The sequence below is a fragment of the Talpa europaea genome (genome assembly GCF_964194135.1).
Source record: "Talpa europaea genome assembly, chromosome: 11".
Classification (NCBI taxonomy): Eukaryota; Metazoa; Chordata; class Mammalia; order Eulipotyphla; family Talpidae; genus Talpa; species Talpa europaea.
The window spans coordinates 78,666,825-78,690,910 of NC_140078.1; the positions used below are offsets into that span (position 1 = coordinate 78,666,825).

The following is a 24,086-nucleotide window of genomic DNA, read 5'->3' on the forward strand; positions in this document are numbered from 1 at the left end:
CATTAAAATAGTCACCTTTGTATTTTCTAATTTATGAGAGAATGAAACAGGTTTGAATCTTCTTCAATGAACACTATGGATTTTGTTTGTAGTTTGATTCTAGGCCCAGAGCTGGTCCATGCTGTTTTTATTTTGTCCATAATTTTAGAATCAAGCTTACTCAACATTTTCTCCCAGCTGCCTGTGCCTGGGCATTCGGAAGCTTCGGCACAGGTTCTGGAGGACAGTGATTCTGTGAGTGCTCACTGAGATACTTACTGGAGACCTCAGAAAACACAAGTGCCTTCTCCACAGGGAAGTTCAAACTTCAGTGATGTCCAGTGGTCAAAAGACATTTACCCGTGATATCAGATAGCATTTATATTTTAGTGAAGGAACAAGTTCACAGAAGGGGAATATATATTTCACTCAAATTTATATCTTTGGGGGAAAAAGCCTTTTTTTGTAAAATATTTAAATTTATATAAGAAAACATTAGAAAAAGGTAATGGGAGTGTATATAAAACTTGCTTTATTGCATGGGGCAGGGAAGTCCAAGGTCTAATACTCTTAAAGTAAGAGTAGGGTCCTTAGTCTTCAACATCAACTGTGCTGTATCTTGTAAAGTATTTCATCTGCTGCTTATTTGTGGAATGAAACCTCAGACAAGCCCAGTGGGGAAGGGAGGGGCTGGGCAGGCAGGTGGGAAGTCTGCCTGAAGAGTCTATTAAACACACCCTTTTGCTGAGCACAACTGGCTGCTGACACATTCATTTTGTAAGAGGAGACTTAAAATAAATGCTGGCAATCGTGCCCCTCCTATCTTGCCCCTCCTCTTTTCCCTCAAGAAAAAAATAATCTGGAATAAGAACTTTTTCTATTAGGAAGTTTCGTCTCTTCTTTAAAGGTACCCAGGTCAATTTTTATTGAGTATAGTCACGTTGCAGAATTTGTGGTTCTTTGCTCTCAGAATTAAGGTGTTTTTACTGTTGTTGTTGTATCGTCAGTGTGTTTACACAGAAAAAATACTGGCAAAAGTCTAATGAATTAAGGCCATATAGTAAAATTAGACTTGAAACTAGATAATAAAAGTTAACTCAAATGTGAATAAAATCTTTAATATTTATTCCCTTTAGAGTAATTAGACCTTTGTTTTTAAAATATGGACCCCAATTGCCTGAATTGAGATGATTTCCTAAAAAATTTTTCCCTAGAAGTAACAGCAGTTGTGTGGGGTTGGGGAGGGAGCTGTTCTGAAGTGCAGATGCATCCTAGAATCCCACATCTGAACACAGGGTGGCCAGCTCAGGGGGCCTCAGAAACCCCTCTTCCTCTCTCCACTCTTGGTCACTTAGCCTGTGCTCCTCCTGGACTTGTGGAATCTCACTCCTAGATGCGCTGGTCTACTTTTTAGAACCTAATTTTTGCCTCTCTTGAGGTACATGTCAAATATGTCTTCCATCCTGCTCTCCTGTCTTTTTCAGGTAGAATGGTTCTACCTCTTTTCAGTAGTTTTCTATTCTCGTCCACAGGCTTTTCTTCAGAGTATTATAATCTAGATTTTACCTCAAAACTACAAGCATTCTTCCTGTGCTGACTGCACATGTGTTTATGCAGGGTAAGACCAAGGTAGCTCATTTTAATGGCATAGTTTAAATACATACTTTTACATCATCCTTCAAACAGGAATACATAGAGCTTTCTTTATCTTAAGCAGATAGTATTCATACTCACAGCCATTAACAAAGTGTGCCACTTATAGACTGGATAAAGGACTGTTCCTTTTCTCAAGTTTTTTCCATTAGTTATTGAAGGTACTATTAGGCTGTCTCCATAGTCAGTGTCATCAGAGTCTCTTACATGTTCAGGATCTCTTTTAAGAGGCACTTGAACCAACATAACATGTACCACCTGGTATTAGAAATTTATCACAATAAAGAATCAAATCAGAGCTTGATCTATTAAATCTTCAAGGAAGGCCTTTTTAGAATTATTAGATGTCCAGATGGCTTTCAAACTACTTTTGGGGTTCTTCAGCACCATCATATATTTACTAAATAAAAATTGATTAAGAAGTAGACTTTAAATGTAGTGAAATTTAAGAAGAAATCACATTAGGGCACATCTGACAATTTATTCATATCAATCCCCCATGCACAAAGAAGAGTTAACTAATTAGAAGGCAAATATAAGTGTTTAACCAACATTAGGATGTAAAGGAAAACAAAAAACACCCGAGTCCACAGGAGACCATACTTAACACCTCTCAAAAACTTTGTATAGGTCAGGCAGGTTAGCAAGCTGCAGGATATTTCCATCTTCTGTGAAATGATTAGGAGGCAAAAGGTGTGAGCGGAGGGCTTTATAGACAACATGTTCCACAGTCCACTTCCAGGGCTTTGGAGTGGAGCCAGGCATTTCACTCTGGAAAAGATGTGGTAAATGTCATAAGCCTCTCCCTTTGTGCCCAATGTCCACGGGGTTTCTGGCTGATGTGCACTGGGCTTGAAAAGTACTGGTGACACATTGTGGGCTATGCTTTCTAACACTTAAGAAATAGCCATGGTTTCTACTGAATGCTTAGCACTTTCCTACCTCATAAAGTTGAAAAATTGAAATTGGAAGTTGAGCCATCCCAAGTCGGGACCATCTGTACTCTGAGCAGTTTGGTAAGTGTGCTACCTTCCTGCTCCACTGGAATTAAGTGTTTCCTAGGGACTTTGGCCAGTAGGAGCTAGAAATGAATGTCTGTTCCACCTCCTCCAGCGTCTGAGGAACCCTTGACAAGGCGAGCTGTCCCTTATTTTCCTCATCTATAAAACTGGGGCATATCACTCTCCCTCAGCGGATGACTATAAGCAGTCACTGAGAGGGTTAGAAAGTGGCTACTGGTTGATTCTTACACTATTTCAATTGCCATCCCCACCCAAAATAGTTGATGAAAATCACTGTCATTTGCTCGGGAAAGGTGACATGGAACCCAGGCCCTTTCCGTGTCAAGCTGACCTTCCAGAAGAGGAGCTGGGACTCTGACCTCAGAACAGCTTTGTTTTCCTAGCAAAGCAGTGATCAGCTATATGGAGTAAACAAAAGCTAAGAGAGACGGAGGAGACTAGCCCAGAATCTTAAGACTGGCTCCACACTTAAGGGGCAACAATGAGAGGGTGAGATGCACTAGCCCTGGACAATCTCACTCAACCTCCCATCCTTCACTGGGATGGCTTATGTTTTTACATATCATAGTAAGAACACCCTGGAGGTAGCTTCCAGACCAGCAGAAGGAAATAAATGTAATGAATAATAAAATGTAATGTATAACAGTCAAATGTAATTGACTGTTGTGTTTAAGCCTTATGTGCAGTGTAGCTCTAGGCACTGAGGGATGACATGTTTCATTTCTTAAACACTGTATTGTGTGTGGGCCCATTCCAATGCTGGGGTCCCAGCATGTGTACCACAGTACCTGCTGGCTTGTGAGGGTCGACTCTTCAGATATATACTGCTTCCGAATGGAGTAAAACATAGCACATTCTTTACTGAGGCTTTCAAAACATTCCTTTTCTTCATCCCAATTCACCTGATCCAAAGAAAGAATTTGGATAAATTAACATAAAATAAGTGATTTAAGCAGATTTCATTTCTAAATGGAAATCATAGACTACTTAAATTTGCTGAATATTGCTGAGGAGTATGTGGGGGAGAGAGGGTGGCTTCAGCTATTTTAACTTTTTCATCTTTCTCATTCCAGATGAAGGCCATCTCCCTCCCAACATACGCTTATCAAAAGGCTAGTGTGGGCATGCTCACTTACCTCCGTGGCTAGTCGAAGAATGAAGATAGGTAAACCCTCCAAAGGAGGCACATAGTTGTCAATCAGAAGGGGTAAACCAATCAGGTTCCCTTCCTGCTTGGGGAAGAAAAGGCAGGACAAGGGGACAAGAAATAATGTGGCTATAGTTAAAACAAATTTCATCTCCCAGTGCTTCCTTCACATCTGGGGGTAGTGCCTGGCTGGGTTGGGCCCTGGGGACAGGAACACTAAGGACTTAAAGACTTGTTTGTCCTGAGCAGAACAACCTTTTCTTTGGATCTGCTCACCAGCCAAAGCACACACCAAGATGGAAAGCCCCAAAGGTCAAGAGGTAAGAAGCAGCAATAAGGAGAGTGTCATAATCCCATTCAGCGTGGCCTACAGGGACTATGGACTCAATTCTCCCTTGTGTCTGGGTCCATCCCCCGGGGTGGGCCTGAACAGGTTGTATGACCTAGCAGTGCAAAAGGGAGGGAACACATTTCCTCTGTGTCACATGCTGCTTCTGAGTGGGGGACAGAATCTTGCTCTTAGAACAACTATGGAATCTGCTCATATTTGAAGAGAACAGAGGCATAAAAATGGCTGTCACATACCCCATCGATTTCTAAAGAGAAGTAGTCTGCAAGCATCTCAGCCTTTTTCTTCAGAAACTCAACAATGTATTCAGCAAGTCCTTCTTTGGGACCATCTTCCTCTGTCCAGCCACTCTCAGGACTATCTAAGGCGAGCATGGCAAGGTCAAAGAGTGGTGCAGGCTCCTAGGAATGAGCAAGAACATTAAAGGACAAGTGTTAACGGGGCGTGCAAATGAGGCCTGAATTCTTATAAAACATGATCATGACAGCAGGCGAGAAACACAAATCTTAATACTCCCTGTCTCCCCCTAGGACAGACACCTGCCACTCCACAACAAAACCTCATCCTCATTTGCACCAATAGCTGTTTCAACAAAGAAGATGTGACAGAGCCTGACGAACAGGTGGGAAGGGTGAGGCCACATGTAGGCGCCTGTTTTCTCTGTAGCTTTAAAGGAGCCCACTTACATTTTTTTTTTTCAATTTCTATTTTAATTTCGGGGTCACATTTTTGCTCTTCCTATGTGCATGTGTTCCACTTGCGTGCCACCTGTGCCAGTACCCACCCTGCCCCCTTCCCCCACTCTTTCTGGTAACCATTATATTGTTTCACTGAGGTCAAGGTTTATTCCTGCTGTTTTTTTGTTATTTATATTCCACAGATGAGTGAAACCATCCAGTATCTATATTTCACTTTCTGACTAACTTAACATAATTACCTCGATTATATTTCTAGAAAATCAGTAAGCAGATCTTTTCTTTTTACTGCCTCATCGATAACTAAAGAAAGGGAGAGGGAGAACAGGTTAAATTGAATTCTATTTCAAGTAAATCATCTGATGAGAAGGAAATCCTTTGGTTAAAACTAAGATACCTAATTTTCCATTTCTCCCTTTCTGATGTTAATGTTGCCATTCATCTTATTTTTTTACATGTTGTATACCACTATTATTTTTTCATAATAGGAGTCAATTAGTCAAAAAGACCTAATAATTCTAAGTTATGTACTCAATAACAGAACTTTAAAATATAAGAGGGATAAAACAATTGCTAAGAGAAATTAATTATTTTTAAATGTTTCAGTATCCCTTTCTCACTAATTGATAGAATCAGTAGACAGAAAATTAGGATGCAGAAATTTGACCATAATATACCTGCCATTTATAGAACATTCTATTCAATAAGACCAGACTATACATTCTTTTCAAGAGCATATGGAACATTTACCGTCATAGACTTTGTTGTGCATCACAAAACAAGTCTCAGTAAGTGTAAAACAATTTTAAGTATGTTCTTTGACCAAAATGGAATTAAACTAGAAATCAGCAGATCTCTGAAAAATTTCCAAGTGATTGTAAAGTAGATAACATACTTACAAATAACCTGTGAGTCAAAGAAGAAATAAAAAAAACAAAGTATTTGAACTGAATGAAAATAGGAAAAAAAAACCTAAGAAAAAAAAATTTGTTTTAAAAGATTTTTTATTTTTATTTATTTATACAAGCACTGGGTATAGTCAGAAGCGAGGGAGGGTGAGAGCATTCACCAGAGCCAGAGCAGGTAGCAGAGCAGGCAGAAGGACCGAAGTACACTGCTGAGGGGAGCAGCGGGCGGCAGGAGAGGTCTGTGCGCCATGTGGGACCCTCCTCCGGTGGCCGGGGAGCAGCCGGGGATCGAACCGGCTCTGCAGAGGCTGCAGGCAGCTTTGCAACCCAGCGCTCAACCGCTGCGCCACTGGGGAGGCCCAAAACCTAAGAAAATTTGTGGGAACTTGCTAAAGCAACCCACAGGGGAAATTTATAGCACTTAACATCTATATTAGAAAAGAAGACCTTAAATCAATACCTTGGCTTCTGCCATAAGAAATATTAAACAGAAAAGAAAATTAAACCTAAAATAAATAGAAGGAAATATAAAGCAGTTATCAGTGAATAGGAAACAGAAAAATCAATGAAACCAAAAGATAATTCTTCGAGATTAATAAAATTAATAAACTTTTAGCCAGACTGATCAAGTTCAAGAGAGATGACATAAGTTGTGAATATTAGGAATGAAAGCATTACATAATTACAGATCTACAGACATTAAAGGAATAAAAAGTATTAGAAACAACTTTATGGCAACAAATTCAAAAACCTAAATAGATACCATTCTTGAATGAAACAAAATAACAAAGCTCACTCAAGAAGAAAAATGTAGTTCTTTATCTATGAAAAACATAAAGGTACGAACAGTTCTTTATCAAAACTGAACTTGTAGTTAACCTTCCCCTGAGGAAATCTCTAGCCCAGATGGCTTCAATCGTGAACTCCACCAAATATTTAAGGAATGAATACCAACTCTACACAAGCTCTTCTAAAGATGGAAAATAAGGGCAACTCATTTTATAAGGCCAGCATTACACTGATGCCTAAGCCACTAAAAGAAAATTATAAGCCACTATCATTCATGAGCACAGAGGTAAGAATTGTAAGCAAACCTTCAACCAACTAATTCTATTAATACAGAAAAAGGACAATACATCATATAAGCAGGTTCATCCCAGCAATACAAGTGTTTTAACATAAAAATCAACGTAATTCACTATATTAACAAATGAAAACAGAAAAGCCATATAATTATCTTAGATGCAGAAAAAGCATTTGGAAAAAATCAACATCCATTTCTGAATAAAAACTCTAAGCAAACAAGGAAAAGAAGGAAAATTTCTTAGCCACATTGGGGGAGTCTACAAAAAACCTACCTATAGCAGAAAGCACCCTTGGTATGAAAAACAATGCTTTCCCCCTAAGATCAGGATCAAAAGGATTTATAGTCTCACCACATTGTACTAATGTTCCAGCCAGTGCAATCAGGCAAGAGAAAAAAATAAAAGGCATCCAGCTTGGACAGGCACAGATAAAACTGACTTCACATATGCCATGATTATCCATGTAGAAAACCTGAAGAAATCTCAAAAAAAGCTACTAGAACTTAAAAGTCAGTTTAGCAAGGTTGCAAGATAGAAGATCAATGTATAAAAACACCTGTAGTTCTATATTCTAGGAACTATCGGAAATATTTTCAAAGTGCCATTTGCAGTTATCAACAAAAAGTATGAAATATTAAGGGATAAGATCATCTCCCCTCACCCCTGGCCCAATGATCTATAGGTTCAACACAGTCCCAATAAAAATCCTAGAAGACTTTTTTGTAGGGCATGTCGAATGTAAAAAACTAGGAAGTGACATAGATAAGTAGTAAAACTTCAACTCATTTTAAATTCAGCAATGACAAGGTACTAAAAGTGTACTAAAATTGTGAGCTTGGATTGTTTTTTGGGTCATGAGACTTGAAAGAATGTTTATTTTCTTTTCAAATTTTTTTCTTTGCAAATTTTATTAAGTAGAAATATATTAACTTCTATGATAATAATAGTAATAACAGATACTTATTGAAGTTAGCTACCAAATAACTTACGCTTTGTGTAAAGCTATTGTAATTGAAGACACCTCCATATGTAAATCATGCAGGACAGAAACTACCCTAAGCATATTTAGAGTAATTTAATATACTACAAATAAGATGTTAGGATAGAGCTGTTATTTTCAAAAAAGACCAGTCATTGAAGTTTCAGAAATGAGAAGCAGGAAATAAACTTACCGATAACTTCAGAACACCAAAATTTGCAAAATCATAAATGAGTATCTGGTAGAACAGCTCTTCACTGAAAATAAAAATGAAGTGACTTTAAGGGAAAACTGAATCCATGCTTGAGAGTCAAAGAGTAGGGACAAAACAGGAGAAATCACCCCTGAAGCATGGATGGGACAAAGCCATGTTTCTGCCCGGTGGAGGGACCTGGTTCACAGTCTAACAAGACCTCCCCTTCCTCGGCAGAGCTGAGTCCCTGTGCTCCAGCTCGGGCTGTGGCTGGTTTAGCATGAAGGCTTCGTCTAGCTTGCTGTGGTCCATGCTCTGTCCCCACCCCTCCTGTGCTGTAAGAGGGTTTTGACACCTGTAGTAAGATTTAGGGGGTTTTGTTTACCTTTTCCCCCATTTATAAAGAATCCTTTAAAATTACTTTTTATAATTCACCATTAAAAATGATACAGAATGTATGAGGAGGGCACGGAGATTTTCTAAATAATCAGAAGAAATAATCAGGCACACACCAACATGGTTAGGATGATGCACTGGTCGACAACATTCCAAAAGCAGTTCTGAAGCATACAATCTATCAAACAATTTACAAAAACAGATTATTGAAATAAATGGTACTTTATAGTTCTTACGGCCATCTGCACCATATAGATGTTGTCTGAAGACTCATTATCAAGTTAGACAAAGCATTGGCTATTGTTGTGGGGAAACTGCGGTACCCAGTGACTACCTGACTTGTCCCAGGTTGGTGTTAGTAAAGCGGGGAAAGAAGGAGCTGCATCCAGACATTGCACTCTGAATCTAGTTGGCTCAGTACATTTCTTACCTTCTCACTGGGAAACCATTTATTAATAGTTGAAATTCTGGGAGCTGGCCTGGATCTTTATCTTTGAAATGAAAGAACCTGAACACAACTGTGTTTTGGAGCCTTGGAAATCATGCACTTAGATATGTTGAAAAGAAAAAAAACAAGGGTAGTAGAATTCCCAGCAGATTAAAAGGGACGGATCACAGAACAAGCCCAAGGACTCTCAGAGCAAAGACAAAGAACCTTGCACAGAACTGCAGCGAAAGGGTCTCCAAGCCTAGCAGGAATGGGTTCTGAAATTTCAAGGAGGTAAGAGTGCCAACGCCAAGCTTATGAGCTGGGGCAGGTGCTGGGTTAGAGGAGTCAAAGAAGCTTTTATCTTGTGTGCCAACTCCAAGCAATGGATAGTGGCTGCCCTCCTGCAGAGGGTCTCATGGGAAAAGGGTCTTATGGGAAAAATGACTCCAGTATGCAAGTTAGCAGCACCCTCCCAAGGAAGAAGTATACTGATTCAAGGACATTTAATATAGGTTCTAGACTTCATAGGAGCTCATCCACAAAGTCCCTAGATACAAACAACAGAAATGTCAATGGCTATGCACTCAGCAAATGGCAGTGCTGGCGTCACCCTTCCTGTGCTCATCAAACTCACTGACTCATTCAGTGGCTGGAGTAAGCCCTGTCATATTTCCAAGCTGGAGGGAAGGGAGGTGTCGGGTCTTTTTTCTCTTGCCTCCACCATAGTACACTCTTGCACACAGCAGATGCTAGCATTCTAAGCACTAAGCCCTTAACACCTGGTTCACAGCAGTCAATATTTATCAAGCACCAAACATTAGGTTTCTTAAGTCATTTCTACTGTTCATAACAACTACAAACAACCCAATTTATAGATGAGAAATCTGAGATAGTTTAGGAAAGTAGCTTACCCAAGGTCACATAAATGGTAAACAGCTGAGCTTAGACTTGAAACAATTTGTCTGACTTCGAAGTCTGGGTCCCTTTCCAATTACCCCAGCTTTTCATGCTCATACACTCTGGACTTAGTGGCTCTCACTGATTTACCTGAGTTTGGTGGTGTTGAGAAGGTATAACTTAGTCTGATGCTGTGCCAAGGCCCACTGAGGATTTACACAGCCCACAAAGGAATGGTTATGCAACATCTCCCGAAGAGCTGGAAAATCAGAAAACAGGTGAGTGATACATCCACCAGTATCTTCACAGCCCAAAGCACCAAGTACCAGAACCAAGGATAACAAACAAACAGAGATGCTTTCCTCTGAGAAAAACATATAGGAGGAGTAAAATATATTTAATCTTTTTAAATGAAACAAGGGATTAAGGGGTACCCAAAGGTCACAATCTATGACAAAACAGGAACCCAGTGAAGTCATGAGGGGTCTGAAGACAACTTTATCCAGATATCAGAGAAGGGCCTCCCTGGTGGTGCAGCGGGTTGAGCACAGCGCTGTGAAGCTGTCCGCAGGCTCTGCAGCGTGGGTTCAATTCATGGCCAGCCAGGGAGATTCCCACATGGTGCAGCAGACCTCTCCTGTTGTGCCCGCTGCTCCCCTCAACAGTGCTTTCGGTCTGTCTGCCTGTTCTGCTCCCCACCCTGTCTCTGGTGAATCTTCTCACCCTCCCATACCTCTGGCCTGTACCCCAGCTCTTGTATAAGTAAAAAATAAATCTTAAAAAAAAAAAAAAGACATCAGAGGAACTTAGGAAAGATGAACTTTAGTCCCACAGGATCTGAGGTGTGGAGAAAGAAGAAAATAAAGATGAAAGAGCAAAAGTCGGTTTGCCATCAAGGCCCCACTAAAGGATGTTTTTCAGGCAGATCATGAAAAGTCTAGGGGATATAATTGTGAGCAAATTATATTCACTAAATTCAAACAATCTGACAATAGTGTTATGGCACAATTAGGCACTCACATGGAAACTGTTAATCAAATACCAAGCACTAAAGATGAATTCCAGGTGGATAGAGATTTAAGTACAAGCATTTTGGGAGATAGTATAAAAGCATATCTTTTAATTATGCCAGAATAAGGACATATTTCTAAATAGGATTAAAAGGTCAATCTTTTAAGAACAACTCATAAAATGTACCTACATTAGAACTAAGCACTAAACTTGCTGACGATGTTTTATTGTAGAAAATTCCTAAAATCAGTAAGACAAAAAAACAAGACAAAAAAAACCACAAAACCCCCCAAACCAGAAAAATGAACAGAAATCTTGAACAGGCACTTAATAGAAGAGGAAACTGAACTTAATGAGTAACCAGGGAAGGCAAATAAAAACCACCACTGATATCATTTCACAAATACCAAACAAGTAGAGTCTGATAATCTCAAACACTGGAGAAAAGGTGGAGTAAAGGCAAGATCTGCACGGCATTTGGAGGGACAGCACATCTACATGACACCGTGTCATTTTAGGAACCAACAGTAACTGTCCTAGTTATGGCAGCGTCTCTTAACCAGCGTGCCAAGATCTCAATCCTCTCGGCTGGAAAGGAGGGTGGGGACTGAAGGAGAGTTGAGGCCGAATGAGTCCTCCCAAGACCTTCAACAGCGTGGTCACAAAGTGGGATGTCGCACACAGAAAAAGTAAACCAGAGTGTAGGAAGGATGGGTGCATTTTAACAAAGCACACGTGCATGTTTTCTAAATACATAAATACACAAATTACAGAAAAATACTTAGAGTAGATTTCCATTTATAAAAAATTGAAAATATGTAAAACTAAGCAGCAAGTTTTTTATGGCTACAAATAGGATGGTAAAGCTGTAATAAGAAGGAAACGATAATCACAAAATTTAGGGGAGCAGTTACCCCTAAGGGTGGCAGGAAGGAGAGGGAATCGGCCAAGGTCTGTTTCTTGAGCAGGTGTTCACCTGCCTTCTGTGGACCCTACGTGTATTTCACATGCATGGTTTTGTACTTACCAATACATCTGCATATATATTTGTGTGGTGTGTATGTACAACTTTTTTTTCTTTTAATGAAAGACATGAAAACAGCACAACTGGGAGGAACATCTGGGGACAGCAATAAGCCTGCACATTTTGTTTTTACTGCACCTTATTTTTTAAGCTTGGGCAGCATAAGTGAATTCTCACACTGTTACGTAAGTTTGGCAACACTCTCTGCTTCCCCCCACCCTGGCCCCTGCCGCCCCCATATAAAGAGGCTTATTTTCTTCATTTTTAGAATAAGCATTTTCCTCTGTTCCCACTGGAAACTCAATGTCTCTACAGGATGTTCTGCGTAGGCGGAAAATGATTATTTTAAAAGCTGGAGACCATCAAATAATCTTGAATAATGAGGCACTGGAGGAAAGAAAAAGCAGTGTAATCCACTAAAACAGGGTCAGAGATTTTCCATCCAGATTTTTCATGGAATGCTCTGACGCATCCACAGCTACTGAAGCACAGTCCTGCCAGCAGGGGCAGGGAAGGGAGGGGGTGTCTGCTGGTCCCATTCAGAGCTGCCTTTCATGCGGGCAGAACATTAACAAAGAAGACAGGCAGGCCTTTTCTTCACTGGCTTCATGACACTCCTTGGACCTCTTCATGGTCTCTTCTCTGGGCTTCCAGGACCTATACTTCACTCCTCCCACAGACATCCCCACAGCACTGGAAGGCTGTGGGCATTTCCTTCTGCAAGTAGCAAAATGGGACAAAATCCTTCCGTACTTCAAAGTCAAACCACATAACTGAGTTCATGAAAACCTTATATCTCGGCATGTTTTTCTGAGAAGCAATAAGTAAAGTCAAACCTAAAGGATGGGTGACCCACCCTCTGGTTCCTGAGGGCCTTCTGCAGGGAGGATGCCTGCCTGGCCGCTGCACGGTGCCAGGGCCTGGGGCTGTTGCTGAGATGTTCAAGAAGCACCCCAGGCAGATCTTACCCCAGGGTCCCCTGAAGTGACTGCCTTCCTCTATCACAGTGCACCTTATTTTTGTTGCAGTCAGTTATTTACTAAACAACCCACAACACCCTGGTACCTGTTAACATAGGGGTCAGGGGTCATTTCTTAGGGATTGGCATAGCACACTTTGTGTAGATGAGAGACACTGGACAAAAGTATGAGCTCCACTGACCTCATGGATCAAAAAACCCTCATCTGGTGGCAAACCATATTAAGAGTATGTACTTCCAGAACCAGTATTATTTACCAAAAACCAGGAAAATAAAGCTGTAGATAAAATTTTAAGCAGTGTCACATTCAAATGATAGCAAGATCTCATGACATGCCTTGCTCTCGCTTGTTAACAGATAAACTATGGGACTAGCATGAATAAGTCCAGCCATTTCCAATCCCTGAGATGAGCCTGCTTCCTTGGAACGCTGAGTGGATCCTGGACCTTCCCAAAATAACCTTGTTTACTGACTGACAGCGTGCCCACGAGGGATGGGTAAGACTGAGTATTGACTTTGATATCCCCTTGAAATAAAGATTCTAGGGCTTCACCTCCCAGGCTGCTCCTCTCAATCATTTACTCACTCTTTTAGTATAGCTTACTAAGGCCCATGCTAGTTTTGTACTTAAACCACAGAAAAGAGACAGAAGAGAAACTTCTACACTTGGGTATCCTGAAAAGCTGTTTCTGAAGACGATGAGAATGATTTATGACTTTGTCTTCAGGAAATTAAAAATATCTGACTCTTTACTCTGTAACCAGTATCTTACTTACATTTTATCCCTGATCAGCATAATAATCCTCAAGTGTTAAATTAATCTCCTTTTACAGACAAAGAAAAACTGAGGCCCAGAAAGGCTAAGTCACGTGGATGAGGCTGCACAGTAGAAGTGGTAATGGCAGGATCGGGGCCCGCCCACCCTGGTGCACCCTCAGCAGCAGCACACCCCACTCGGGCCACAGGATTGGAATTAGATCACACTGCTTTGAACTAAGAAACAAACTGAAGATTATGTAAATGATTGCTTTACTCTGACTCCCATGGTTTAATGAGAAGACCAATTAATTCTAATTAAAACCAGGCTTTTTTCCTTTCCCAGTTGAAAATGGTCTTTAAACAGCTACTGCTGCTGCTGTGGGTTAGTAAAAGAAGGGGTTTTTGCTCAGCTCACTGCAGTGGCCATCCTCACAGAAATGCTCTCTGCACTTCCAAAAACTTCTCGCTAGCAGATCCGACCCTGGGAGTCCCAGGCAGACCTCTGCACTTACGTACTCTCATGTCCCCGCTGATTAATTTCTTCCTGGAGACTCAAAACACTGGTGAGGTTAATGATCCTCCTCCGGGGGGTACAAGCCGCTGTCATTTCCTTTCTGGACTCATCTTCCACCATTTCCACATCAGAGCCTTCCCGTTGTCTCTTTCTGCAATGAAGATGGGAACTGGCAGATCATTATTGTTCTTTTCTTTTTTTCTTGCTATTTAACTCAGTCAAATTTTATGCATTATGGGGGCCTCCCTGGTAGTTAAGTCTCAGCACTACCAAACTATCACCAGCCACTGCAGCACCAGTGTGATTGTGCTCCCCAGCTAAGGAGCAACCCACACGGCACAGAAGACCTCTCCTATCTCGCCTGCTGCTCCCCTCAACAGTGTATTTCAGTAGATCTGCCTGTTCTGCTCCCCACTCTGTCTCTGGTGAATCCTCTCACCCCCGAACCTCTGGCCTGCACCCCAGTTCTTATATGCATAAATAAATAAAAATACATCTTTAAAAAAAAACAAATTTTATGTATTGCATTTTGGAGAAGGGAGCAGCTTCACTGTGCTGCCTCTGCACATCTGTGGGGGGATCAGTGTGCAGAGGGCTGGCAGCAAGGTCAGTCTGTTTCCTGGCACACTGCTCATCTGATGGCTTGCAGGCTCCAGTGGGGGCCCATTACAGGACAACAGGATTTTGGAGTCCTGTTAGGCCCAGCCACAAGTGAGCTGACTTTGCCAAGTCACCCATTCCATCCTCCATCTATCCATCCATCAGACACTGCTTTAATATCAGCTACATACAGCCATGAACAACAGGACAGGCTACCTGTCCTCACAACACTTACTTTCTAGGGTGGGAGTCAAACAACAGAAAAGGATGATTTAAGAAGCAACAAATGCTATGAAGAAAACAAGGTCACGTAACAGAATGATGGGGAATGGAGAGAAGAGAGATCTTTAGATTAAAAGAACAAAGAAGGCCTCTGTAAGAAGTGACATCTGAGTTGCAACCTGAGTGACAAGAAGCCCGAGTCTTCCTAGGCTGAGGACACAGGAAGACAAAGGCAGTGAGAAACTCAGTGTAGGTCAGCCGCAGGCCGGTGTGGCCAAGCATCCTGGAGTGGCAAAGCGGTGGCCTGAAGAGCGAGGGTGGTTTTACCTCAAGTGTGGTGGGAAACCACAGGTTGTCATCAGAAGAGCGATACAATCTGATTTCTGGCTAAAAAGGATTTCTTTGACTGCTGCGTGGTGAATAGTTTGTGGTATCAGTTCCCCAAGCGATAAACAGAAATGTAGTACTTCCCCCTGCAGGGCTGTTTAAGAGCTTTAACTGAGATCAAAGTATCTGGCATGGGGTGCATGTTCAGTAAATTTCAGCAGCCTGCATTATTCTCTGGGAAGAAGTCCCTAGAAGTTACCTCACTAGGCTGACTCAGAAATGAACAAAGTGAAGTTAAGCAACTCACGCAAGTTCTAATAGCCAGCTGGCCCCAGGGACTCAGTGGTCAGCCAGCAGGGCTGAGCAGTCTTAGGCAAATGACATCCTGCTGAGCTCCAGGTTCAGCACCTGTGCACCTTGAGAACCCACAGCCGCCTGGCAGAGTTCAGTGAGATGTCTTAAACACGTCTTAAACACCGGCGGAGCACACACTGGGAGCACACCAAATCAAACAATAGTTATCTAGTTATCACTAGTGGCATCCTTGCCCGCTCTCTAGCTCGTTCACCACTAGCTCCGATGCTTCAGGGAGTTTTATACTTTGAACTGAGAAAGCGTGTTTCTTCTTAGAGGAACGAAAGTAGCTCTGAGTAGGCTGAAAGAAAATCTTCTAGATATTTTCGGTTTCCCTGTCTAGCCACCACTGCTGTTGAGGCTTTCTCAAAATTCACTACTAAAAAAAGGGATAAGTCTTCTGATGGATTTTTAACTAATGCTTGGCATTGTGGACGTTTAAGGTACTTCAAAGGCCACTGTGATAGCTGACTCTCAAGCCAAGGTCAAAGGCAGACAGACCAAGCATTGCCCATTTCCATGGTGAAGGGAACATGAGTTAGGTGGAGAGAAGATGGATTTGGTCCATGAAAAGTCCAAGTTAGAAGGCAGCTTTATTAAAGAACAAAGGAGGCAAGCTGCCCTTTCCCCAAAGGCCATACCTGGGGTTGCCCAGACTGGATGGAGACCCACTCTTCTCTGACGTTTCTGAAGTTTCCTTTGTGGCATCCCCCTCCGAGCCCTGATTCTTGGCAGCCACTTCAGCAGGAGCTGGGAGTTCAAGCATTTCCTCATCTTGCTGCATGGCTCTGCCGGGAGCATCTGCCCTGTCTTCTGGGGCAATGTTCTGGGGCTGACTAGATGGGGCCTTGCTCACAGGCTGCAGAAAGGCGTCGAGCTTCTGCTCCCGGGAATCTGTACGGACCATCTGATAAGCATAGACCTTGTCACCACTTCCAGAAGTCGATGCGGGGTTCACAGGCGCTGTGGATTTAACCACCTCCCCAGAGGGGCCAGCAAGACCTGGTAGTAAAGTCTGTCAAAAAAATGGGAAGGTTCAGAATATGAACTAGAAAGAGAACTAGAAAAACCCAAGAACTAGAACTAGAAAAACCCAGAACTAGAAAAACCCAAGAACTAGAAAAACCCAAGTCCCCAAATGGAGCAGTATGGGAGAAAGAAGCTAGAGGCAGGAATAATTACCGTTACAGAATGATTACAGAAGAAATTTTAGCCAAAATTTGAAGTATAAAGCATGAAGTATGCAAATATAAAACTCAAGAATTTAGCAAATTTCCTGTAATCTTAAAATTGATTTGAAATGGAAATATGAATGTAAAGTTTTGGTATTTTTGTCTTTTTTTTCTGCCATAAGAGGATCTTTTTTTTTAATGGCAAAATACATATAACCAAAAATGTACTACTTACCCATTTTCAAGTGTGTAGCTGTGGCATTGAGTACATATATATTTTCAACTTTTTCATCCTCACAAAGGGAAATTGTTCCCATTAAATACGAACTCACCATTCCACACACCCCTCCCTACCTCCCAGCTCCAGACAACCACTCTTCTACTGTTTGTAAATACATTTATTTCCTAGTTCTGTGTATTGGAGGCTGAATGTCAGTGACCAACCAGCAGCAATGAGGACCCCTGATACCAGATTATAGTCTCTAAATACCATGTCCACTAAAATAAACCAGAGCTATTTGAGAAATAACCAAATCCAGGGCTGGGGCTGGGAAAGCGCCGAGTGAGCCTACAACAGCTTGTCTTGCCAGAAAAAGGAAAGTATCAAAGAATATTGGAACTGAGTGAAAAAGACAAGAATAAGAGTTGGAAGGGGCTTTCACTGGCCTAAGATGGAATAATTTGAGCATCAAAGAAGAAAATAACTATAAATGATTACATGTTATCAGTTTGTTAACACTTATGACAAATACTACAAAGAGAACAAAAGAAATATGGAGGGGGAGATAGGGGGAGGGAGAAAGAAAGAAGAGAAGGAGAACTAGGAAGAGACAGAGAGGGGGAAGTCATTATATGTCACTGAAGATTGCTAGGACAACACATTGCAAACTGAAAAAGGAGTAGAATTCAGCATTTAACCTTACTTTCTAGACAGAACTGTATTTCAGAATAATCTGATAGCTCTAGCCAATGAGGAAAGGGAAGCTATTCTACACAGAAATACTGATGAGCTAATTAGTACAAAGAAAATAATAAAAGCAAAAAATCAGAATCTTGCAATCCCAGGGAAATCCCAGATTTTGGGTTATGGTCCTCAGTGAATGGTGAAGCCATGAAGATAAATATCGATGTGGAACTTTATGATGAAGGAATCAGCTCATCACCAGCTGACCCCTCTGGTGGAGCTAATCTCCAGAATCACATATTAAGACAAGACACGCCGCCTGCTGGAAGGTGATGGGAAGTGCATGGCATTATCTATGTTGCAAAAAAAATTTTTTTTAATCAGAATAGAATCATGTCTCTGTATCTAACTTCCAGTTTATAGGAAACATGGAGGATTACAAGAAATTAAATGATAGTAAGAAGCAGCACTCATTCAGCCAATCCAAAATGTACCTTATCCTATAGGAAACCTTTAGAATGAGTCAATGGGCACAAAAACAAATGCAACTAGGGTGACTTTCAGAGACCGAAGAGAAAGTGACAGACAGCAGATAAATGACAGAAACTTGACTGGATAAAGATTTGAAAAACAGCTACTAGAAAAATATCTTTTGTGAATAAAAGGGGTATTTGAATGCACTGGATATAAAATGATATTATTAATTTTATTAGGTGTAAAAAAACACTGATTATGTCAGAAGAAAAATGTGAGATGAATAATGAACTACCAGGGAAAAAGTAAATGTGCAGAATGTGCTCTAAAATGTTCCTTTCCCTACCCCAAGCAAGAGCGGGACAGAGAAAATAAATATGACAAAATGTTGATGGTTGTTGAAGCTGTATGATAGGTACATGAAGATTTGTTGTATTACTACTTTTGTGTGTGTTTGAAAATATTCAGGCCTCCCCGGTGGCACAGTGGTTGAGCACTGGGTTGCGAAGCTGCCCGCAGCCTCTGCGGCGCCGGTTCGATCCCCGGCTGCTCCCCGGCCACCTGAGGAGGGTCCCACATGGCGCGCAGACCTCTCCTGCCGCCTGCTGCTCCCCTCAGCAGTGTACTTCGGTCCTTCTGCCTGCTCTGCTCCCCGCTCTGGCTCTGGTGAATTCTCTCCCCATCCCGTGCTTCTGACTGTACCCAGTGCTTGTATAAACAAAACAAACAAACAAATAAATAAATAAAACATGCCTCTTAAAAAAAAAAGAAAATATTCAATAAAAGAGTTAAATGACCTTTTTTTTTTTAAAAAGTTTTATTTATTTATGCATACAAGAGCTGGGGCACAGGCCACAGAGGCATGGGGGGTAAGAGGACTCACCAGAGACAGCGCGGGGAACAGAACAGGCAGACTGACTGAAATACACTGCTGAGGGGAGCAGCGGGTGAGACAGCGGAGGTCTGCCGTGCCATGTGGGTCAACTCCCTGGCGGGGGGATCAAACTCATGCTGCAGAGGCTGCGGATTGCCTCACAGTGCGGTGCCCAACCTCTTGTGCCACCACGGAGGCCCCTAAATGACCTTTCTTTCTGTACAATTTAGAATGCTTGTAATGCATTTACTTATCTGCCTGTGCTAAATCAATAGGCAGGTTTTTGGGGAGGAGATTTTAACATAATTACTTTGCAGTTGATAATTTTAAAGTTCAGAGAAATGATATACTTTGTCCAAATGAGAGAACGAACTAGAAGCTTTGCATGGTCCCTGATTATCATGCCAAATGGCTTCACTGCAAACCAGGGCTTTTTGCTACCCTGATGCAGGGCATCTAGTGCAAGGCACAAGCTGGGAGCAGGCAGTGATGCCACCAAGGCCAAAAAGTCAGAACTTTTGGTAGGGAGGTGATAACCCCATAGGAGGAGGAATAGGTCTGAGTTTGGACCCTACCACCCACGGAAGTGCTCCATGGTTTGTACCACTGCACCAGCAGAGGCAAGCCCTCTGGCCCAGAAACCCACTTTCCTTCTGAAGACACAGTGGTCAGGACTTTGCTGAGTCCTATCAGAAAACCAAATGTAACCTAACTGAACCTGACTCATGCAGCATAAGACAGGAGGGAACTCAGAGCTGCTTTTCTCAACAGAGTCAAAGACCACTCCAGCATCTGGAGCAATTTCTTTCTTTCTTTCTTTTTTTTTTTTTTTTTTCCTTTCTTTTTTTTTTAATTGATTTTTAAATTTTTTTTTTAAATAAATTTTATTGTTATATTCCCCATACAATTGCAGCCCCCCCATTCTGACCCCAATCCCTCCCCTCCCGCCCCCCTAAAAGTGTCTCTGGTTCATAGTTTTTTGTTGATTTTGATTTTCACTATCTTATAGTTATTCATTTTCCTGGTCCCTTATTTAAGTTTTCTAGATTCCTGCTATGAGTGAGACCATCCGGTATTTTTCTTTTTCTTTTTGGCTTATTTCGCTGAGCATGATCCCTTCCAGCGCCATCCATGTTGCTGGAGCAATTTCTTTCTTTGGACTTCAACTAGGCCAGGGATGCTCTCCTTTCACTCGCTACCAGCCAACTCATTCCTAGGTCCTGATGATTCTAGATTTACTGCCAAATGTTCGTCCAGACCCCTCATCACTTCTCCCAAATTGCTGTGAGTTTCTCTCGTTCTCTTCCAATCCATTTTCCACATTCTTCACAGAATGCAAATCAGGTCCCGTCAACTCCCATCAAGTCAAAGCTGTATTCCAATAAGCTGAAGAAAACCCCTCCATGGTTTTCTTCGGCAACTCAACTTTCACCAGCGTCCCTCCCTGCAACAGGCCCACACTAAGGCGAGCAGGGCTTAAAGCTGGCTCATGTGAAAGCACTTGGGGAAGCTTTTAAAAGTACTGATGCCCACGCTCCACCCCCACTGCTTGACTGGTTTGGGGAGGACGCTGGTATTTTCTACAAGCTTCCCAGGTGATCGCAATGACAGCCAGGGTGGCACTCTGGACCTTCAGCTCCTCAAAGTTCTCTTGTACCCCAGGCTTTTATCCTCAGTGTTCCCTGTCAGAAACATTCCTTTTCATTCCTCCTCCCCTTTTGCCCCCCTAATTCTTTCTCAGCTGTGGGCTTTCAGCCTCCATATCCCTCACTCCCTTCCTTGACTGCTCAAGCCCGGGACAGAAGGCCCTCCCGTATCCTCTCCAGACGGCCCTGTTTTTCTCTCTCCTGGGATGTGGTCTCCAGGAGATGTGAGTTCCTCTGTGAAGGTAGGAACCGTCTATGCTACCTCTACTTGACACATTCATTATACATCATTTGCTAACATCATTTAAGCTGCTATTATATCAATCCAAGACTAGCAGAATTTCTAGTTATGCCCCATGGGCAGGTCTCTGGATCAGTTTTCTCATCTGTAACCATAAACCTGTCTGCTACCTATTTTTCAGCATTATATGAGGATCAAAACGAGAACAGTGTCTTGACAATATTTGGGGAGCGAGGCAGAGCACAAGGAGCAGTAAAGGGGCGCTGAGGCTAAGTGAAAAACACATAAGCCAACCAACAACTAAAAGGCACTTCCCATGGCGCAGCTGCTGCTCCCAGAGCTTTCCCCACCCTAGACTCCTTGACCCCACTGTGCACATGTGCATCCTCATCTCACCCATGGGACCTGCCAGAATCTGTACTTACTACCTCTCTGACAGCATGGGCTCATGGTGACACCCGAGCCCACCAAAGAGAGGGGGCTGAGGGCTTATTCCCAGGCAGAACTTCCCTCTGCCCACCTGCCACAAACACCTTTCAGATGGTCACCAGGTGCAACCTGAGACATTTCACTTTCTCTCTGTCCCAAGAGTCTCCAAATGCTTCTGTTCAAGGGTGGTGGAGTGGCCCCACTGGCACTGCATCTCACTGCTTAGGCCCGTGCCATTTTCCAACTAGCTTCTTTGCAGGTGGGGAATATTTTTATGGGAAACATTCATCCACTTGGTAACTGAAAAGGTTTTCTGTGAAGCAGGCCTCCCAGAATCCCACCTGCTGCTTGCAAGACCCAGTATAATTTAATGGGGAGAATATTTCCATTTCTGGAGTTTCTCTGTTGTACTTCTGATGAAGGCCTGATGATACAGGACTGCCCTGAGTCACAGGTCAGAACTAGAGGGGGACACGAGATCCTATTATCCAATCTGCTCGTTTTAAATGGGAAAACTGGGGGCCCCTAAGAAGGGGGATAGCTTGGAATCCTAAGCACTTGGGTCCTGGGTAATTGAAATAAGATGAATGGTGCCAGGCCCTATGCTAGATATTTACCTTTCGCTGTTGACCCACTGCTTACAACTGTCCTCCAGTGTGGGGATGACCAGTTTCCCTTCTACTGAGGGAGATGTGAAAGCAGGAAACTAGGTGTGTGAGACATGAACAGCCCTGCTCTTTCTATTGCCTCCCCAGCACTCTGACCCTCCACCTGCCCACCTAGGCGGGACAAGCTTCCTAAACATCTCCAGTGGCGAGGGGCCTAGGGAAGAGGACTCCTATGTTTCAGGCAGCTCATTTACCTGGGAAGTCATCTAAGGTGCTAGATGGAGTAGGGATAATAATACCACAATGCCTTCAGTTAGGTTCAAAGAAAAAAATGTTGCTGAAAGAAAATGATCATGAAAGTCCAACAGGTAAAAAATCTGGGCTGTTATGTCTGGTGTGGCACATTTTAAGGTGGCACATTTAAGGTGGCAAAGGCAGCAGAGAAATGACTGGGTGAAAAGTGCCCTCACCTGGGTGAAGTACATCCGGGAGGAGTTGGAGCCCAGGAGCTTGCTCTCGATGTGCTGCTGCACCCGCTCCAGAATGCTGTCCTCATGCAGGAAGTGAACTTCATGCTTTGTGGGGTGCACATTGACATCCACATTCTGAGGGCTGATTTCTAAACTGGCAGAGAAAAAGGGGAACTATTTCCTCAGAATAGTGGGGGGTGGAGGTGAAAATCCACATTCATGATACAACGGAGGCTAAAGGACGCAGTGGTCAAAAATATCAAGGTCAAGTCTAAGTGACGTGGGTTAAAATGCTGGCCCTGCTACATAAAAGCTACATAGTTTGGGGGTAAGTTACACCATCTTTCTTTTTTTCTTTTTTTTTAAATTCATTTTTTAAAGATTTATTTATTTATTTATACAAGCACTGGGTACAGTCAAAAGCGAGGGAGGGTGAGAGAATTCAGCAGAGCCAGAGCGGGGAGCAGAGCAAGCAGAAGGACCGAAGCACACTGCTGAGGGGAGCAGCGGGCGGCAGGAGAGGTCTGCGCCATGTGGGACCCTCCTCCGGTGGCCGGGGAGCAGCCGGGGATCCAACCAGCGCTGCAGAGGCTGCGGGCAGCTTCACAACCCAGCGCTCAACTGCTGCGCCACAGGGGAGGCCCTACACCATCTTTCTTTGCCTAAGGTTCCTCTCTTATAAAATGGATATAATTTATGGTGGGAATTAGATTCATATAAAAAATTTTGCACGTACCAGACACATTCATTATACATCATTTACTAACATCATTTAAGCTGCTATTATATCATTCCAAGACTAGCAGAATTTCTAGTTATGCCCCATGGGCATGTCTCTGGATCAGTTTTCTCATCTGTAACCATAAACCTGTCTGCTACCTATTTTTCAGCATTATATGAGGATCAAAACAAGAATATATGCAAGACAGCTTTCTGTCATTAAAATTTAATACGAAAGTAAATTTAGAGGCTGGCTCAGCTATTAACTCCAAATCCACTTTTCATATGCTTGCTCCCAAAAGGAGCTTTGCAATGTGACACTCTGTCAACAGAGGGCACCAGAGGGACCCTGGAGGAGGAAGGGTTTCTCTGGTTGGGGGAAGGTGGGGGTAAGATGTCATTCACCTTTGCTTCACCAACACAGAGCCTGCACACAGGAGGCTCTGCTGCAGGAGCCAATAAATGAGGGAACAGGTACAACTGTGCCCTTAGCCTGTGAGAAGGGACAGCACATCCCCTGGCCAGTGGTTTATGGGATTCACTCTGACAGAGCACTGGTAAGCCCATCTTTTTCAATGAGGAATGCCAAACAAATTTCTACACCGTGCGCCATTTCTAGGATTTTGGTGGTGCATTACCTGAGATACAAGAACGGGTGTGTGTTTTTAGGCAAATATGCTGCGTATACTGTTTCTATGGCTTTTCTTAAGGAAGTTGACTCTACCAGACGATCTGAAAAATAAAAGGAAAGTAACCAGCTCAAAACCGTCCTGAGAGATGAAGTAACAGATACATATTCATATCATGTCATGGAACTACCTGAAAAACATCTCTGGAGTGATATCCACTCAGATCCAGGGGAGAAAGGGATCTGTTGCTGCTTCCCGCCACCTCATGAGGGGTTTGGAGCTCTCTCCTCTTGCCCAAGTAGTAGAAGCATGACATGGTGGTACATTCTGCCTCCCCACTTCCTTCCCCTCAGTCAGCCCAGGTGGACCCCTCTGCGCTGGCTGGGAATGGTGGGC

General features: G+C 42.6%; 1 protein-coding gene across 5 annotated transcripts in view; it reads right to left on the reverse strand.

Annotated features, from left to right (window-relative positions):
• Positions 1-2,235: 2,235 nt before the first annotated feature.
• MLH1 (mutL homolog 1) overlaps positions 2,236-24,086 on the reverse strand; it is a gene marked incomplete at both ends in the record, with an annotated part of 35,941 nt that continues 14,090 nt past the window's right edge. For 2 of the 5 annotated variants that reach the window (XM_084247912.1, XM_084247910.1), the window contains 10 exons: positions 2,236-2,403; positions 3,443-3,556; positions 3,791-3,883; positions 4,387-4,551; positions 8,011-8,074; positions 9,884-9,992; positions 14,023-14,171; positions 16,165-16,538; positions 22,342-22,495; positions 23,700-23,793. In XM_084247912.1, coding sequence (XP_084104038.1) covers positions 2,236-2,403; positions 3,443-3,556; positions 3,791-3,883; positions 4,387-4,551; positions 8,011-8,074; positions 9,884-9,992; positions 14,023-14,171; positions 16,165-16,538; positions 22,342-22,495; positions 23,700-23,793 — 1,484 coding nt within the window. The remainder of the gene's footprint in view (positions 2,404-3,442; positions 3,557-3,790; positions 3,884-4,386; positions 4,552-8,010; positions 8,075-9,883; positions 9,993-14,022; positions 14,172-16,164; positions 16,539-22,341; positions 22,496-23,699; positions 23,794-24,086) is intronic. The other 3 variants (XM_084247913.1, XM_084247911.1, XM_084247914.1) reach the window with 3 other exon arrangements.